The sequence below is a fragment of the Diorhabda carinulata genome, chromosome 1 (assembly GCF_026250575.1).
Source record: "Diorhabda carinulata isolate Delta chromosome 1, icDioCari1.1, whole genome shotgun sequence".
In the NCBI taxonomy this organism is placed as follows: Eukaryota; Metazoa; Arthropoda; class Insecta; order Coleoptera; family Chrysomelidae; genus Diorhabda; species Diorhabda carinulata.
Genome location: NC_079460.1, coordinates 19,669,667 through 19,688,781, shown reverse-complemented (window position 1 = coordinate 19,688,781; position 19,115 = coordinate 19,669,667). Strand labels below are relative to the sequence as shown.

Sequence of the window (19,115 nt, the reverse complement as noted above, 5' to 3'; positions counted from 1 at the left end):
GTCGAGTAATTTGTTTAATTTTTTATAAAGTTATAACTCTTAAAAAAAGAGAGATATGAAAAAAAGTTTATAATAAAAAAGATTTGTTTTAAAAAGATCTACAAAAAAGTATTGTGAAAAAAATCAATATTCAAAAAGTTTACGTCAATATAATGATAAATTTTTGCAAAATCGACATTTTTTTCACTTTATCAGTCATTACTTGGCTCCTAGGTGATGTAGAAAGATTTCAAAAAGCTCATTCTAAACTTTAAAGTTTAAGCTTCAAAATGAAATGTAGACCTTTTAAATATTATCTGTCAAAAAGTTACAGAAGTTTGAATGTACAAATTTTCATGATAAAAAGCACCGTACTTTGTTTATATATACTATATATAATAAAACAATGATAGATATATTTTAATACCCATATATTTTTGAGACCGTAAAAAATTAACTAGAATTGAGTTACTATAAAAAAATTTAAGCTACTATAAGGTGTATTTCGTTTTTTAAAATTTATATACCCTTAAAATAATTAAAAACAAATTACAGTTCTTTTTTTAATGAAAATTTGTACATTCAAACTTCTGTAATTTATTGACAGATGATATTTAAAAGGTCTACCACATCTCATTTTGAAGCTTTTTTGTAGAACTTTTTTCATATTTCTCTTTGTATGAGAATTATAGCTTTATAAACAATTGAATTGTTTATAACAAATAAAAAAATCGATTCTAAGCATCAAAAAGCAAAGGAAAACGCTCTAAAACTGAGAGGAGTATAAAACGGCTAGGGACCCCTCCTAGCTGTCGTACTAATAATTCCATTCCAAAGAATATACTACTAATACTATAGCCACTCAAATCCAAGTTGATTTTTGGCCTCGCCAAGAAGTTGCCTTCATAATTTTCTATTCTCAGCTACTTCTCCACCAAGTCTTCTCACATCTTCACCCACTCGGTCATTCCATCTTGCTCTTGGTCTTCCCAATGGGCGCCTCCCTTCTGGTTGACCTCTCCACACTCTTCTTATTGTTGTCTCTTCATCCCTTCTTCCTACATGGCCTAGTTCTTCTACTTCTTATCACAGCCACAATATCTGGTCATCTGTACCGGTCCCTGAGTTCTCTGTTTAGTATTCTCCATACATCTCTTTCGAAAACTTCTTCTGGGTGTTTTTTATTAGTGTTCACATATCAGCTCCATACAATAAAACTGGCTGTTTTATGACTATGTATATTCTTATTTTCGTATTTTTTGACAGCAGTTTACTTTTAAGTAATTTCGATAGGCTTCAAAAACATCTACTGGCTGCATTAATTTTAAAGTTGTATCCCAGAACGTCCAGCATTGAATGATTGAGCTCTCAACTCTTCCCACTTTCATATATACATTCATATCTTCATTTATCTCCAATCCTACTTTTCGTGCTTCTTCTCTTTCACTCTTACTGTCCGCTGTTAAAGCTGCAGCATCAGCATAAGAAGCTAAAATATTTATTTTCTCTCCAATATTTACTCCTCTTGAAATAGCTTCAGTTGATTTCAAAGCTTTTTCTAGAGAAAGGTTGAACAACAACTTCAAAAACCTGGTCAGCTCAAAAATCTTAAAGCAGATTATAGTTTTTGGCATACATTTATATAAATTATAGTGAAAAATTAGTGTAAAAATCTTACCTGAACCACATTTCCATACTGAACTTTTGTACCCAATAATTTTTTGTTTTCAGATTCATTTTGCTTTTTTTCGATTTCAGCAGCATGCTACAACAAATATTTTTATCACAGTTGGTGTATGGGGGAGGATGGAACTGCAGACAAAATAATCTCTGAGTGCCCAGCACTCACACTTGGGTAAGTCTCACAGTCTGCCTAATAACATCAAAGGGTTCAAGCCAAAGCCCCTGATCGGCTTCTTAAAGGACATCGGCTTTTGGTAACTTCAAGTAGGGCACGACGGGCCTATCTAAAGGCCTATGTGCTCAACGGCCCCGTGGCAGCTCACAATGTAATTATGATACATGATTCAAAGTTATCCTCGTATAATACACACCTTTTATTTCCAATAAGGTATTTAAAATTCAACAGGCAATACCCATTTTCTTCAGGTGTATTTGTTCGCTACTTAAGTAACCCACATTAGTTACTAGAATAATTGTATTATTTTTGAAGTTTGACATGATAAAAATAGTGAATTGTCCATAACTGTATTAAAATGTGAACAATTATTTCCAATTGGCAAAAACCAGCTGCTGAAGAAATTGAAAAAAATCTATATGTCGCTGTTCTCATTCTGTACAACACAATGATACAGAAAGTGTGTCAGCAATTATACTTAATTCAGAATGAATCAATAATTTTTTTAGTATTTATCAATATTATTTGCATCTTACTTTTGATCTCAATTTATATTTTTACCGAGTCTAAACAAAATTACATACATGAATGATATTTAAGTTTGGTTTATGCAGCCAAAATTAAAAATTAACATCAAATTACTAGTTTGAAGACACTGAAATGATACTTGTAGTTCATGCAGAAAATTAACAGTAAATAGTTCGCCTACTTTTAACTTCTTTCAGGTCAGTCAGTATTGGTGGTATTGTTATGTTTACATCATCCTTGTTCTTTGGTTGTGAAAATATTATTAGCATTAGTGCAGTGATTTCCGCCTTGATGTTTTATTTTTAAAATTGATATAAAAAAATAGGAAAAAGCAATGTCTAAAAGTCAGCAATGTTCTTTAGATGATGGATCACTGATAGACAGTATCAGGAACTTACCGCATTAATTGTATGACAAAAAGGAGCCATAGAGGGAATTTGTTTTGGTTTACCGGTAATTTATTATTATCCTTAAAACCACTGCATAAACCAAAAAATCACAACCAAGAAAATTTAGTTTTAATTTGGGCTTCATAAACCAAGCTCTATGTTTGTATTTGACATTTACTCACATGTAACCTTTTCAAAAGACTTGTGTCTGTATTAGAGCTCATACTCTGTTTGGCTGCTTTCCAGAATTGCTTCTGGGCTGAGTACCTGTTCATGGGACATATTTTGAACAAACAATCCCTGAACTTCTTTGGTGGATATGTTAAATTTCCTGATTCAGGGCATACCACACACCTATCATCTACTAACCTAAAATACATAATTTTGTCTCAGCATTCTTGGTTCTCAGTGAATACACAGGATACTCCAGAAATAGTTAAATGAATCAAACATACGATTTTTCAAATTGAACGCCCTATATTGGATCACATTTTTTTTATTTTGATTATTTAATAATTCAATAATACCTAATGTTCAGAGTTGACGTAGGGTAGAATGTTGATTTTTGTTTAAGTGTTCAGAACGGTTACTAAAATATTAGTCAAAAAGCCAAATAAACAATTGATATGAGTCTAGTAGGCTGCTATCATTTAGGTATTTAAGGTGACTAAAAGACGTCAGTATAATATTTGTGCGCGAATTAAATCTAATTATGGCACATTTGTCTGATGGTCAAAGAATAGACATTATAACTAGGATTGGTTGTGGTAATAAAACTAGAACTCTAAGGAGGTTTGTGAAATTTTTGATATTAAATACTCTGGCCAACATGTTTCGCAGTCTACAGTTAACAAAATTGAAAAAACATTTCAATTTACTGATGAAAAAAGTTAGACGTATTTTTAGAGTTTGAGGAAAATCTGCATAAGACAACTCACTCAATATCCTAACAAAATGAACGTTTGGGCTGGTATCATTAACAATAAAATTATTGGCCCTAATTTTTTTGTGGGCACAGTTAATGATGTGGTTTATCTAGATTTTTTGATTAACTTCTTAGTGCACGTACAGTGGGAAATTATTTAAACGAGGTTTTTTCCAATAGGTGGATTGGAAGACGTGGAAGGTCGAATGGCCGGCTAGATTCCCCGATTTGACTCCTCTCGATTACTTCTTAAGGGCTTATTCAATATTTAAAGTATATTTTATTAGACTAGACAAATTGCTGATTTAAAAGTTAGGATAATGGAAGAAACTAACTAAATACGTAGTTCATATTTCTATTTTGTTTTTTGTATCTGTTTGAAATATTAATATACCTTATAATATCATCTTTTTTTATAGAGGCACAAATATTTCAATAATTTTTCAAGTTTCCATTAGTTTGCCTAGAAATACTTCTAAAATAAATATTTGTAATATTGTTTATTATCTTTATTTCATAACTATATGATATTATAAATGTATCTTTACATATACACTTGGAGATTTTCTGCATTATTTATATGTTATTTATTCATGCCACCAAAAGACTATATATCATGTTTTACTCATGAAATATTTTCAAATACAAAATTTAATACATTTATATTTTCATATTGTGCCCTATTTATTGGTAGTTAATATTTCGTATATACACTTTATGAAAGCGTTTCTTAATGACACACATTTGGTGGATTAACTCCAATGGAGTTTTTAAATTTACCGGATGTAAGGAAACCAAAACTGATATCATTATTTATTAGCTGAAAAACATACTGCCAACACTGATAGTGAACCTATTGAAGTATGTTAATTAAATTAACGAGGTCTTATCGTGTGAACTTATCATTTGTTACAATCTGAACTATTTTAGTTTTTAATAAATCCTAGCCATTGTCCTTTAACTTGGTTCTTTATCAAACTTAAAGTTTATATTCGTTCACAAATTATATTAGAATTTTTCAAGTTCAACTGCATTTTTTAAATATCTACAGAAATACTCCAATTATACAATAAATAGTTATGTTGTCAAAATCAATTATTCCATAAAGATGGGAAGCAATGGGGAGTGATTTATTATCATTGCATTAATTGCTTTGTTTTGAAAATAAAAACTATATTTGTGAAAGAATATAAGCAATATCTTACATGTATAATTAAGTGTTTTATGGTATAAAAACTATATGCAACTTTACTCTCAAATTAAAGATAAATTTCCTGTAGATCTAGCCTGGATTATCATTTAAAGCTTGCCTCAATTGTCATGTTTGTGAATAAATTGTTGTGAAACTAACTTTAATCAGTTAATTATTCAAAGTAATTCATTATAAAACTACTTAACAACATAAAGGTAATAACACATTAAAACACTTCTGAAATGGAATGAACCTGAATAGTTTAATTATGTTGAACAAAGAAAATGATTTTTTATATACCGGCTATATTAGATGTATTCATGAATGGAATATCCCAAAACATTTTAAAATAAATTTCCAACAATCTCAATATATAGCAATGAGGAACAATTTTGGTTTAAGGTTTTGAAATACTGATCTTACTCTATTAGAACAGAAAAAAAGGCAACATATATTTGATCAATAGATTTGCTAATGACCAGATGATTATCATAACACGATTTTTTGTTCCATGAAAGAATATCAGGTCATCACACTAATCTACTTTTCAGAATCAGAATACAGTAAGGCACCACTTAAGACTGTTTCAATTTAGCGCCTTTTCTTTCACTCCGGGGATTCCCCGAAATTGTGCGGATCGCTAGGTTTCCAAATAACATATCCGAAACAGTGTAGTTTATTTTTGTTTGGTGCGGTGCTGTACAGACGCATTTTTTATCATTTGAAACATTCGTTGTCATTATTCTAAGTGTATAAATTTATACAATACAATAACGATGATTACAGTCAATATCAATTTAGTGCTGCACTGAATTTGGCAATTTCAACAATTCTTAAGAATAAAGAAAAAATACTGTCCTTTGCAACTGCAACTAGAATTATCCTTTTTAGAATTAACACTATAAAGGAAATGGAAAACAACTATCTATATGGATTGACAATGAAATTGAACGCATGCCATTAAGCCAATCTATCATAATGGAAAAAGCTAGAAGAATTTTTAATTACATTCAGGCTGAGGCAAGTGACATAAGTTATGAAAATAAGATGGGGTGTTGTAGATGCTTTATCCACTTATCAACATCTTCCAACACAATGCAAAAGAAAAACGCGAACGACAAAAAGGCAGTAAATTGGAAGCACATAATAGACTGAATGATTTGACTGACTTAGAATGCTATTTATTTTTATAAGTAAATTCATTTATATTATTGTAATTTTTAGGGAAATAAGGTTTTATTCTTATTAAAAAAACATTATTAAATTTAATACCTAACCAATTTTCTATCTATCTTCCCCTAACCCCATTATTTACATGTTAAAATAGAGCTGTTTCACAATACTTGGATCTAACATAACCCCTACGATAAATGGAGTCTTACTTTACCAAAAGCTATATAAACAAAATTATCATACACAGGTGTCACAAATATGTTTTTTCCAAAGAATATTTGAGTACGACAAGTACATTTCAATCAAATATGACTATATAAAATATGCAGGAACTTATTATGAAACTGCAGGTAATATAAGTATAAGTAAGTGATTAGAATATTATTATCTTCTATCTCTAAAAAATTTAGATACAAAAACATTGTGTATTCACTTAAATTTAAGTGTCAATATGTTTTAAATTTTTACAGTTTATTTCAAGATTGATTTAGTAAATCCAAGTTGTTATTATCAACATAAATGTTATTAGATATTTAAAAACTTTTTTCGTAATAGAACAATATAAGCTGCAAAAACTACAAACTGACAAATTATTTGACTTAAACATTTTCAATATTTATTCAATTATATTTTTATATATAATAATAGATGAACAATAGTTACTATTAATCAATTTCATATTTACTTTAAGTATCCATCCTTATGATTATAATAAAGTAAAGTTTAAAGTTCAAGTTACTTCATAAAATCAAATCCAAAATACTTAAAAATAACAATAATTTATTTTGTAGATTATATGGGTATACCTAGTGAGATCAATAATTTGCTTGGTACTTAGAAATTGAATAGTGTTCCATCATTATAAACTGAATATCAAAGTGTTTTGATCAACCTTTCATAACTGATATTATTATTTATAATATTTATAATAAGAACCTATTTAAACTTACAAGTGCAGTTTGATTTAGTAAATACAAAAAAATAAAATCAATAGTTTTCACATGTCATTAAAAAATATGTGCTAATGTGTAACTGATTTACAAAGAAGCAGTTAGAACCAATATTAGGCAGAATTATCCAAGTTAAATGATTTCAGATATATAGACGTCAATGAACACAAATTTAAAAATTTGATTGTTAAATGTATTAATACTATAAATTTTTAATTATTTGTACGTAAAACACAACCATATATCATTTTTATCATAGTGTTTATGTTGAACTTACCCCAAAGTGCTTAGAAATCCGCAAACATTTCCCTCTGCATATAGGGAAACGATGTCTCCCATATGCAGAATACTTGAATTTCCTAATTCCATTTTTATGTAATTACTGTTGTATCATCACAGGATCTTCATATTATTGAACTTCCATAAAATAATCGGGTAGGTGTCGACCTAATACTAAAAATAAAATTAAAACAAAATATTTAACAATTAAAATAACATCTGTCAAATGTCAAAGTGAGCTGCTGGTATTGTTTATATTAGATTAAAATAGAAACTTGCCCGTACTAAGGTTTATAACAAAAATAAATGAAGTGGATAAAATTTGAAAAAGCGAAAAAACGACCTAATAACATTTAAGAAAAATGAATATAGGTTATGTGCCTAAAAACAATACACTCACCAATAAGCAATCACTTATTCTGACTTCAATATGTCAAATGTTTATATATTATTATGTATACATTATACTATTAGAAGATAATTTCACTAGTGTACATGTAAACTAAAGTTTATTGACGAGTTTTCTTTTGAATCCAACTATCGACTATAATGCCTTTTGCGCAGACGTGAAACGTATACGTACCTGTCACGTTAATTCAAATATGTTGACCATTTAAATTTTAATTAATCGAAAACTGAAATGCTTTCAAATACTAACAAACCGCAATGCCCTACTTAAACTAAAAATGTTTATAAGCAGAATAACATTTTGAAATATTTATCAGCTCTTATGACCATGGGCGTATCACATTATTCAAATAACTTTCTTCCTCCCATTTTCAAACTACGGAATATATCAATACCCGCACACAATTTCAAGTCAACGGGGATTTCAATTTTCAAAACATCAATCAAACTAAATATGAACTAATTTTATTTACTGAGAAGTTAAATTAGTAGCTTTGGTAGTAATAAATAGAAATAATTTCACTTACACGTAAATAAAAACAACTATAACTTGGCGTAAATACAAACCTAGATATTTCATTATAAATCAACGTAGCAAAAAATCGCACTATAACTACAAAGAAAACTATATTCTTTTCTTTACACAATAATCAAACTGTTTAGTCGCGATCCGAAAATGAAGCGTACTGGTGGAACAAAATAAATGAGCTTGAATTAATGAGTTATTCTGATATCAAGTTGATAAAGCCTCACATTAATAATACTTTAAAATATACGCAGTACGCGCAGGATTAAAACCAGCAAACAATTTTTAACCAAAGTATAATCAACAAAACTGTATTGGAAAAATTTATTCAAATAAGAGGAAAAAATTGTGAAAATACAAATCTTATAAGTATTATATCTCATACAATGGTTTTAAATATGTTAATTAAAATAAAATTCAACATATTAATACCATCAATTACTGGAATTTTATAGCGATCTGCACAAAAAATAAAATTTTAAATTTCGTTAAAATAAAACCACAAATTTAACCAGAAAAATGATAAATCATAAACTCTTATTATCATTTTCACTAAAGGATATGAATTTTTCAAAATATATTTAAAATTTTGATGTTGGGGCGCCGCCAACTGGATTTTACGTATATTATAACTTTAATTCAATAATTTAGTTCCTTTATCTATTTTGTATCTTTGGGATAAATAGCAACACAATTCATAATCGTTATATGTAATTAGTTCATTTTTTGTCCCATGATAAGGTACATTCAAGACTAGGTTACATTTTAGGTAAACTATTCAATAACTTTTCAGAGCTGCAGTTACATAATATATAAAACTAATAAAATGTGGAACATCATTACTGTACTATAGGCAACTAATTTTACAAAATTTATGGAGTATTGGGTATTGTAAATAGTAATTAAAATTATATAAGGTAATAATATGTTTATGATTAAATTTGAAATACTATTTCTAATAAAAATGTACAAAAGTTAATTTGTCTGATAAATGTGATGTCTTAATAAGTATGATTTTTTTGTCTAAAAAACGTGAAACAAACAAACCAAGTGAATTCTAATTACTACCATAATTCACTTTTACATCGTTGCCGTAATTAGTGTTGTGACCTTTTCACGGTTGATATTTCTCTTCATCTTTGAAAACTTTAGAAAAGTTGATTAAGAGTATCATTGAGGATGATCTTATTTTGTAGTTGCGAAAATTTTGTAATTGTTTCGTTTTTAACTGTAATTTTTTGACGATTTATATTTTCTTTTATTTTCAATTTTACTGAACTACTTCTTTAAAGGTTTTTTTATATTTAGTAGAATTATTAGGAATACTTATAATTCAGACTGTGTCTATTCCAGTTACAAAAACATTTGCTTACTAGTATACAGTGCGTAAAAGAATATTTATTTAAGAAAATGACTATAAAGGAATCGAATAAGTGAAAAATAAAGACCTAAATACATAATAGGGATAATTGGATATAAAATAAAACAACCCTGTTGTTAGTGTTTTTTAATTCAATGTTTTATATAAAAAATAACCTCATAATATATCATTATTTTATTAGTTGGGAACAATATTTTAGAAAACTGTACAAAATCATAAACATAAAAAAACGCACTATACTAAAACAACACTCTTATAAATCAACTGTCATGAAAACCGATAACAGCAAATAAAATTGAATCAAACAAGTATATTCCCAAGTAAAGTCAAAAACTATATTTGTTCCAATTTTTGATAATATGACTCGCATTATATGAATGCCTAATAACTAACAAATTAAAAATTAATTTCTGAAACAATACTTAAATGACGGAAAACAAAACTTGCATTTATCATTTTCAAACAGCTAATTTAGAATAGACCAGAAATGTTCTTTCAAAATTATGTGATATTAATGATACACATTGTATAATATAGCCCACGATGTCTAAATGCATTACTTAGTAGCTCTCCAGGATATTTCATGGAGGTTTTTTGAATTTTAATTTTTAAGTTGGGACTTCATTTTCCATCATTTAAGTTTCAATTAGCATTTTAGAAATACCAGAATGCTCAAAATTATTGTAACTTATTACCAGTCTTATGCAGTACTCTTCTTACTAAATATTACAATATTTGTTAACTACTGAAGATTCAATTATAATTTTTCATTTAAAAATCTTGGTTCAGAAGACTAAAAACAAATGCCATATCTTAATTTAAATTGATATACTACAAACAAGCAGTCTGCAGTTAACTTATAATTTCTGAATTCTTTGGTAATATTCAAACATAATTACACGTGACACGTATTTTTATAACCAAGTAATTATCTTCAGACACCAAAGTTTACCTTTTACCTTTGATCTTGATACGTTCTTGGAATTAAAACATTTAATATACTTCAGCCGAAGTGAATACAGAATGGTTCATTTAGATTCCCTTGATGAAGCAACCCATTTTTTTCCAATTAGAACTTATTTACACCTAGAATCTTGTTTTAGGTACTACATAAACGAATTTAGGTTTACAATTAATATTATATTTATTTAGAATAAAAAATAAAGAAGTATTTAATTCTGCAGAAAAGTGCAAACAATTTAATTTCTTGAATTGAAAAAGTATAATAGAAATTTTAACTTAATTATAATTATAAGTTTAGAATATAGTTGATAGAAAGTTCATTAATCATATTGCTCTGCATAAAACTGTTCATAACTACAACAAATTTTTGTTTTGAATAAATAATGTACGTATCAAGTTATTGAATAATTGCACATTAGTTGCCATTTAATAGCACCAAACTTAAAATTATTAATATTTACATTTAATTTCCATAATAACATATATCAGTCTTATAACTAAATTTGTGATCAATGATTTACTACTAATGAAGAAATTAGAAAGTTGAAAAGCTGCAAATTTGTTATCTTCAATTTCGTTCTAAATCAACAGTTAATCACGGAAGATGTTGTTGAGGTTGAGGAATCGAAATAAAACAATTTTTTAATTGCCAACGTTTCGATCCCTTATTTCATCTTTATCAAGGCTAAAAATATAAGGTACATTATAACTCAAACATTGAGGAAGATAAACAAGTAATTTAAATTGTGAGTTAAAAAGTAAAACAATAATCAGAATATTTCAGTGTAACAATATAAATGGGACACATTGGATAAGAGACAAAAGATAAACTATATAACCTAGACAATTAATAACATTTTTGTATAAACAGAAGAATAAGTAGAAAAAGAATCATTTACAGAAACTTATACTCATACATAAATAAATGCTTTTTAGAGGTTAGTCAAAATCAAAAATTTTCAATTCACAATTCAAATTCCTCAATTCCTCAATTTATAATTTACCTTATATTTTGAGCCTTGATTAAGATCAAATGAAGGATCGAAACGTTGGCAATTTAAAAACCCTTAGATAGTTTTATATCGAATCTTCAACCCTCAACACTATTCGTAATTTCGTACCAAGAAGGACAATAACATCAAGAATTAACAGTTAATGTTAATATTGAACAATTTCTGTTCAAATTATCGATTTTTTCGAATTAATGAGTATATACATTTTGTTAAATAAGATTATCTTATATTTTGTTCAAAGGCTACATTTGATTTTTTAAGGTTGCAAAAGTTTAATCCCTCCCCAAATTACGTCACGTTTTAATAAGTGGTTACCCCAATGATGTTTTTAAAAAATTGAATAATTGTTTCAACTTCTCAAATAGTGATTTTATATTAATTTTATACCAGAAAATGCATTATTTTTAATAAATATTAAAATCTATAATTGAATTATGTTTTATTAGTTTCATTATTAACCAACTACAAAGTGTTTATTACTAAAATTATGGCAGAACTTAAATATTAATGTTTTGCTGCATGGATTATAGTGACAAAATTATTCAATCCAATCATATAGTATTTTAAAAATTTGGGGAAATAATTTTTATTAAAAATTTCTGTATCAAAAAGTTGCGTTAACCTTTCAAAATATAAACTAGTCGGTTTTCATTTTAATTACAAATTTATTAAGTTTTTTGTATTATTTTTGGTATTTTAGATTAGATTTTCCAAATTATATGGCACTTCGTCAGAAATAATTAACTTATATCATTTTAGAGTATCTTCACTAGTTTGATTCTCTCTATAAACAAAAACTAAATGACGAAAATATCCCTTACGTATTTTTATTTAAAGAAAAAAATTTCACTGTCATTTACCTATCTATACATTAGAGTTGGCCGCAAATGCAAATACTGAAAAAATAAAAAGTGAAAGATTGTCCTTTAAAATGATACAAATTCCAACCAGATGTGTGTAATAAAAATTCACAAAGAACTTGAAAACTTATTGTGGTTCTGTCGCGCAACTAGCTCCATTTCGACTTTTCCACATTTGATGCTTTTAAAGAAACTCACGGCATCACGGTGGGATAATTCACGAAAGGAAGTACCATTCACTGAAATTATTTCGTCACCTAAAAACATGATCATGTTATTTAAAGTATATAATAAATATTTAACGTATGTATGATGTATGACTGAATAAACAAAGTTGTTTTAAAGTTTAGGACTTGTTTTTTCGTCGATCATTTTCATGGCAAAACAAAAAGCATCTATACAAACGAAATGCCACGGCTACACTGATTTTTCTACAGACATCGCATTCGAAAGAGTGGGCAAAACTCTTTGGATATTTTTTACAGTTCTATCTATAATATAAATAAAATTGTATTGTGTACTTATGTATACTATATTATTAACATTTCATCTGAATGAATTATTGTTTATTATTTGTACTATTCCATTAAGTTTGATTGTTCATTTTTATACATGTTTTCTCCCACCCACTCATAGACTGTTGCGCTGTGGGGTGGTGTGAGTAAATAATAAATAGAATAATAATAAACAATCTAGCAAAATGAGATGCAGTTTTGATCCGGGAGTTACAGATACGTTGATAAAAGTTTAAATAGGAATGTTAGTAATAATGATAAATGAACTAAAAAGGTTGACAGGTTGATTGATTTTACAGATTTATGCTGTATAATACGAAAAAAACCACTACTACGAGTTGAAATTTCTCTCTACCTTCTTCCAAGTCGCTTGTTTGAATTTCTCTGTTGTACCACCATTATTTTTTTCTCGATTATGTTTTTTCGTTTACTCGTCAGTTTTAACAATAAAATTTTTCTTCAAGAATGAAATTACACCCTCGTTTGATAATATTCTTCATCATATCAAAATAAATCACACTAGCAATGAAAAAATATAGATTTTTTATGGCAAAATTATACACAGACGTCAAACTGAATACAATTCACCAAACCTAATAAACTGCCCTTATTTTATAGATACATTGCAATTGATTGAATTAAGCATTGAATGTTTCCCACTTATATTTTTTATTTCAAATATAAAAGAATATGTATAACATAATTTGGAAATATAAATTATTAACTTCAACTGACCTTCTTTCAATATTCCAGAATCAGCAGCTTGACCAAGTTGAAAAATTGTCTTCACATATATTCCCATAGGCCCTCTTGGTGAATCTTTGCCTCCAACAATAGAAAAACCAAGTGATTTGCATCCTGGGCCTTTATGAAATTCAACCGTTTTGTAACCGGGGAGATACTTTTCCATTCTACTACTTTCCACCGCTGTACTCGATTTTCTAGTACACAAATCCGTTGAGATGGAAAATTTTCTCATTCCTGTGATGGAATTTTGATCGAGTTGCTTATTTCTTCTGTCTGAAGGTTTTTTGAAAATGTCATCGTTTGTCCTCGGCTTTTCGCTAAAGGAAACTTTAGTTTCTATGTCATCATTTTTGTTATCAAGTATATCAGATAATCCAACGTATTTTTTGGCTGGACTGCTATCCATATTTAACACCGACGAAAGACTACATTTTGAGGTATTAGTATTTGACATGTCCGTTTTAATATTAAAAGTATTTCTTGTTGGGCTAAGTAAAGGTATTTTTATGGTCGGTACGTTATCCATTTTAAAGGCAATGCTTTCCTTTAAATTTGACACTGGTGGTTTCTTTTTAATGATCGATTTAGCTGACTGTTGAGGGTACGTTCTACATATCGTTATTTGAAATTCCCCATTTCTTGTTTGCAAATAACTCTTAGCTATAGATATAGGACAACCTTTTAATTGATGATCATTCAGTTTCACTACTTGATCTCCTACTTTTAGAACTCCATTTCTGGAACAAGAACAAGTCAAATCAAAGAAAAGTATGAAATTTAACAAATTTAGATTTAAAAAAAAAGGAAAAGAAGCATGCAATGAAAATAATTTCAATACTTGATGTTTTACCTTTGTGCAACGGAGTTTGGTAGTATATCAGTAATGCTATAGCTTATTATGGAATCTCTTCCATAATTTGGTCCTATTTTAATGCCCAAATGTTCGTTTCTCCCAACTTTTAGATTAACACATTTATAATCCTTCTCCAAATGACCTGTGCTTGAACATGGTCTCTTTTTAGATCTCATTTCTATGTTTTCAGCACTTATTTTTAATTTATCACAATAATTTTGACTTAAATCTTCTATAGACATTTTGAGTTTTTCTTTACTTTTTACGGGCGATTTTTTGAATTTAAATGATTTTCGTCGTGACAATGAGTCATTATCTTGACTTTGAGAACGAGATCTCTTTTTGGATTGTTTTTTAAAGAAATTTGTTATTGTCATTTCATGGTCATTATTATCTTCTTCAGCTGTATCAGTATCGTCATAATAAAAGTCACTAGTAGCAGCTGTAGCATTCTCTTCAGTAATATCAGTGGATACTTCACTATTTTGAGATTTTAAAGATCCTATAGGAGAATCGATACTGGTCACTGTCTTCGTAGAATCACTTCCATATCCACTTTCATCTGATTTAATTTTATTTGGTAACTTTGGAGAGCTATTGGAAGTATATTTTCTACTGGGCATTATAAAATTAATCAGACTGGTGAGACTATCTGTAGATGAGTTCTTAGGATGTAGTCGTAAATCACCTTCATCGTCAGATTTGCTGGAAGCTCTCGAGAATATTGATCTAATTCTAGATGTTCTAGTCTTCCTCTCTTCCGAAACCATTAGTAATCTTTTTGATTCTTGTCTCGGGGGCTCTTCAGATATTTCACTGAATATTCTATCAAGTTCATGAGCTTCAGGTTTCATGAGAATTAAATAATCTAGTAGCTGCTGTTGACTAAGTTCTAAATTATCCGATATACATCTAGCTTTTCTTTTACTTTTTATTATTCTTTCACATCTGTCTTTATCGTTCATGTTTCGATACATATCATATATTTTTCTTAAATCGTTTTGAGACAGTTTCAATTCGAATTTTTCATCTCCAAACTTAGATGTGCTCGAGGATGTACTATCATGTTTTTTGAGAGGATACCACATTTTTCTTCTATTTGTAGTAGAAGGTAATTGTTCGGAAGAGTCGCCGCGTTTAAGCTTGTCCCAAGTTCTTCCCCAAGCGGAAAGATCTAAAAATACATTAGTTATATTATAATGTCATGAGAATATGTCATATATATTTCGGTGGTGCTCAAAGTGTTGTCACTATTTCAATTATATTCAGTACTACATAAATAGATAATAGTTTACGAGGTCTGATTGGTCGTTGAATGAAAATTACAGACATAATGTAGAAAATGTTATATGTAATACAACATTAAATTACTTTTCGACGCGTTCGTTCAAGGTATCGTGATACCAATTCTTTAATATATTAGTCAAAGAAAGTAACCGCCTTCGTTTTCATTCAATTATTTAACATGGTTTGCAGCTTTACTCGATAATTTGATTCACTTATTATATGCAGCTGACCGTGAAATTTTGGGAAACAAATTACTCAACCCAGATATTGTGAACTGACGATCTCTACAAATCGCTTGATCTACGTACTGAACCTGATCATCAGTTGACACACGCTTTCCTTCAACAATCAATCGGTCTCGTACAAGAACTGAATCACGTCAACAATTTATTGAATTAGTTTCAATATTTTTCCAGGAAAAGCAAACAGGTTTAGTGAATATGGTACAATCCCACTAAGCAGAGGGTACAAAGGCTCTTGCCTGGAAAAATATTTAAGAATAAATCGCTTTCAAACTTTTTTGTTTGTCTTAATCGGATTTAATTATTTGAGTTTTTTTTCAAAACTTATTAGCGTTATAAATCTTGATGGAAATTTATTTTAATTCTTGGCTATAGCCACTTTTGGCCGGCCCGAAAGCGCTTATGATTAGCTCGAAGTTTTTTTAATTACTAAGGGGTGTCTGAAGTTATTCTTTAAATTGAATAAAATTTTAATTAACCATTGAGCATATTAACTAAACTAAAAACAGGCCCATACTCAGCACTTCTGTTGAACTATGTTCAAATTCTAAAATGAATAACTAATAGTCAAATACATAAAACCGATGAATCGAAACAAAAATCATGTACTAAATTTGAAACAGCTGAGATTTGGAGAGAGGGTTGAAGTTTTATCGTAGCTGGAAATTTGTTTTTTCATCCTCTAGCACCTAGAAATACCACTTGGGGAAACATTAGAATGGTAAGGAGGGACGAATTATACATCATTTTCAGGCTGTCTCCATGGTCTATGCAAACCTGTTATTTTCTTTGTTTTTAAGAAATGGAAATGGTTTTTTGTATACTAGAGATTTTGTAAAACTGTACCATCAAATAATTAGTAGTATCGCTATTAGAATACCCAAAATCATGTTGATTAAAAATTTTAAAGTAATAAATTAAAAGAAAAAACATAGTAGGCGTCGTATCAGATATAGTACTGTTTAAATAGCTTCTAATGTATCCAAAAGCGGATTAAAAAAATCATAAAAATGGTTCATACAAGAGGATATTGATACAAGAATTAAAGGAAGGTAATCCGGTTGAAGGCTTACACATGTTTACAATTTCTCCGATGAAAATAAGTTTACTTTGAATGGTAATTCTACAGGCATTATTATTAGAGTGATACTCGCCAACACATTTTCAGATAAAGTCGAACATAAACGCGTCAAAAATTGGGGGTTCGCAACTTTTTAGATCCTTGTTTTTCTGGACAATGAATATGCTGTAGAGGCTCCATCGATCTATTTAACTCACAGCTACATCGATCGATCTAACTCCTATGGATTTAATGAAACCAGAAATGTTGAAAGAAGTTAGAAAAGCTTTTGAATTGTGTAGAAGTTTGAGGGGGTACTTTGTGCAGTAAATTCGTTAAAATTATATGTTTAGAAAATAATGGGGTGCATAGATAATGGAAGTTACTTCAGAATGATACATTACTTATTAATATCTACTACTTTTTAAGGTTTTTAAAAGTTGGTGCTAGACACAAGAGGGATAATACACAATTTAAAACTACTAAAAAAATTGAGCACCCTCTATGTTAAAGTGTCTTTTTTGAAATTTCTGGCATATTATAAATATATTGAACTGCAAAAATTTAATAATTATATACCTATCTACTTAATAAATATTTAGAAAAATAAGTACTCAAATATTGTTTATATATACTAATTACTATTTACATAATCAATACCAAACCCGTATTATAGTAAATTTTGGATTACTTCTTTTCTAAATCAAACTGCATGGCAGCATTCAAATTTAAAAGAAATATTAAATGTTAATTTGATTTTGCTTCTTATCAGTTTTTGTTCGGCACAGATCGAAAGAAAGTACGCAGTTTGTATTTATTGAGCATTTTTAAATTAATATTGACTATGACTAAGAGCTTATAAACAGATATTTAAATTTAACAAATGGAGCAAATATTTAGAATAATTGCTAATATACTTCAAATTAATCAGTTAACTGTGTCCTGGGTACTTTCAAGGATATGATCCAGTTCATGGTCGTCAACTCCACCTGCAGATTATAGATTTTTCAGCCAAAAAGCTTGACGAAGAAGACATATAACGGCAAGATAGCTTCAACAAAAGTTAGTTGAAGCTCGAAATGTAAGAGTAACTTCAAAAGCCGTGAAAATCGTTCCAATCAATGCTAGAATTAGACCCAGAGTACCTGACACTCCTCCTCAACTAACCAGGAAACACCGTGCAGCTAGGTTAAGTTCGCACGAGAACATGCGAACTTAAATCTTTAAAGAGGAGTCCAGATTTTTTTTAGTTAGTTCAGATTGAGGAATACTTATTCATGGACGAAATAGTGAAAGATATTTTCCTTGCACCAAAAGACCCTCAACAAATTTTGAAGAAGAGTCTATGATATTGTGGGGTGTAATATCTTTAAAGGTTCACGCAGGATTGGTACTATTAGATAGATGATCATTAACTGCTCATAGATATTTTAAAACCACGTGTTATTCCTTATGCCCCTTTTATAGGTAATAAGCTTATGTTAATGCATGTCTACATATCGTTAGAATAATACACCAATTCCTTTAAGACTATTGTAGTTTTAGAATGGCCTGCACGTAGCCTGGACTCAAACCCTATTCGGCATGTGTGGAGCAATATTTACTGAACGGTGAGATCCACCGATTTCCTACAACAATTGCAAGAGGTGTTAATGACTGAGTTAGAAAATTTGCACCAAAATAATTTGAAGGGACTTCATCAGAAGTGTGCCACTGCGATGTCGTGAATAGAGCTCGAAAAGTAACAAACGTTACTAAATTTAATTAATTTAGTTTGAAAATAATAACAGATAAATGAAAAAAGATACCACCCTTAGATCACTAATAAACGTATCGTGAACATTTTCCTTTCATTAGGTTAACAAAATATCGATTTATTATGACTATTAAGTATTAAGTAAAGCTTCTCATAATTTTTATTGTAACAGCAAAAGAAAAGTACAAGAAACTATCAGGCATCAAACGTGATATGCCGGCAAATGGTTAT

At 29.0% G+C, this 19,115-nt stretch overlaps 2 protein-coding genes across 6 annotated transcripts in view; both read right to left on the bottom strand.

Annotated features, from left to right (window-relative positions):
* LOC130897280 (inositol 1,4,5-trisphosphate receptor) overlaps positions 1-8,396 on the bottom strand; it is a 37,076-nt gene extending 28,680 nt beyond the window's left edge. For 3 of the 4 annotated variants that reach the window (XM_057806056.1, XM_057806063.1, XM_057806069.1), the window contains exons 1-4: positions 8,249-8,396; positions 7,272-7,447; positions 2,937-3,123; positions 1,658-1,744 (exon numbers count right to left, since the gene is read on the bottom strand). In XM_057806056.1, the coding sequence (XP_057662039.1) occupies positions 1,658-1,744; positions 2,937-3,123; positions 7,272-7,363 (366 nt within the window). In that variant the 5' untranslated portion in view covers positions 7,364-7,447; positions 8,249-8,396. Of the gene's footprint in view, positions 1-1,657; positions 1,745-2,936; positions 3,124-7,271; positions 7,448-7,673; positions 7,816-8,248 lie in introns of those variants that run through there. The other variant, XM_057806077.1, reaches the window with a different exon arrangement.
* Positions 8,397-9,701: 1,305 nt separating this feature from the next.
* The window catches only part of LOC130897268 (tyrosine-protein phosphatase non-receptor type 13-like), a 42,982-nt gene continuing 33,568 nt past the window's right edge, over positions 9,702-19,115 (bottom strand). For both annotated transcript variants that reach the window (XM_057806037.1, XM_057806046.1), the window contains 3 exons: positions 14,537-15,713; positions 13,675-14,423; positions 9,702-12,681 (listed from right to left, as the gene is read on the bottom strand). In XM_057806037.1, coding sequence (XP_057662020.1) covers positions 12,533-12,681; positions 13,675-14,423; positions 14,537-15,713 — 2,075 coding nt within the window. In that variant the 3' untranslated portion in view covers positions 9,702-12,532. The remainder of the gene's footprint in view (positions 12,682-13,674; positions 14,424-14,536; positions 15,714-19,115) is intronic.